At 37.9% G+C, this 409-nt stretch overlaps 1 protein-coding gene across 1 annotated transcript in view; it reads left to right on the top strand.

Annotated features, from left to right (window-relative positions):
* The window catches only part of LOC119587822 (signal transducer and activator of transcription 5B-like), a gene marked incomplete at both ends in the record, with an annotated part of 7842 nt that overhangs the window by 3968 nt on the left and 3465 nt on the right, over nt 1-409 (top strand). The window contains 1 exon segment of the mRNA XM_037936526.1: nt 38-272. Coding sequence (XP_037792454.1) covers nt 38-272 — 235 coding nt within the window.

Below are 409 nucleotides of genomic sequence, written 5' to 3'. Positions count from 1 at the left end.
ATATGCATCTTTACATAGCTTTTCTTTTTACTTGCAGTACTTTTATTATTGAGAAACAGCCACCCCAAGTGATGAAAACAAACACACGCTTCACAGCAACTGTCCGTTTACTTGTGGGAGGCAAATTAAATGTAAACATGACACCTCCCCAAGTGCGAGTCTCAATCATTAGTGAAGCCCAGGCTAATGCTCTGTTGAAGAACGACCAAATGAACAAGGGGGAACAGTCTGGTGAGATCCTGAACAACACTGGAACTATGGAGTATAATCAGGTAGGCAAAAGCTGAAAGTATCTGAATGGATTTGTTAATGTTTTCAGTGCATTTATGCCACTGATATTAGTGAAATGTATTCAAGGTATAACTTTAGGTTGTAAAAATGTCTAGAGTATAATAATTTACAGTAGGAC

The sequence above is a fragment of the Penaeus monodon genome, chromosome 23 (assembly GCF_015228065.2).
Source record: "Penaeus monodon isolate SGIC_2016 chromosome 23, NSTDA_Pmon_1, whole genome shotgun sequence".
In the NCBI taxonomy this organism is placed as follows: domain Eukaryota; kingdom Metazoa; phylum Arthropoda; class Malacostraca; order Decapoda; family Penaeidae; genus Penaeus; species Penaeus monodon.
The sequence above is the reverse complement of the archived record's forward strand: the minus strand, read 5'-3'. Positions and strand labels throughout refer to the sequence as shown.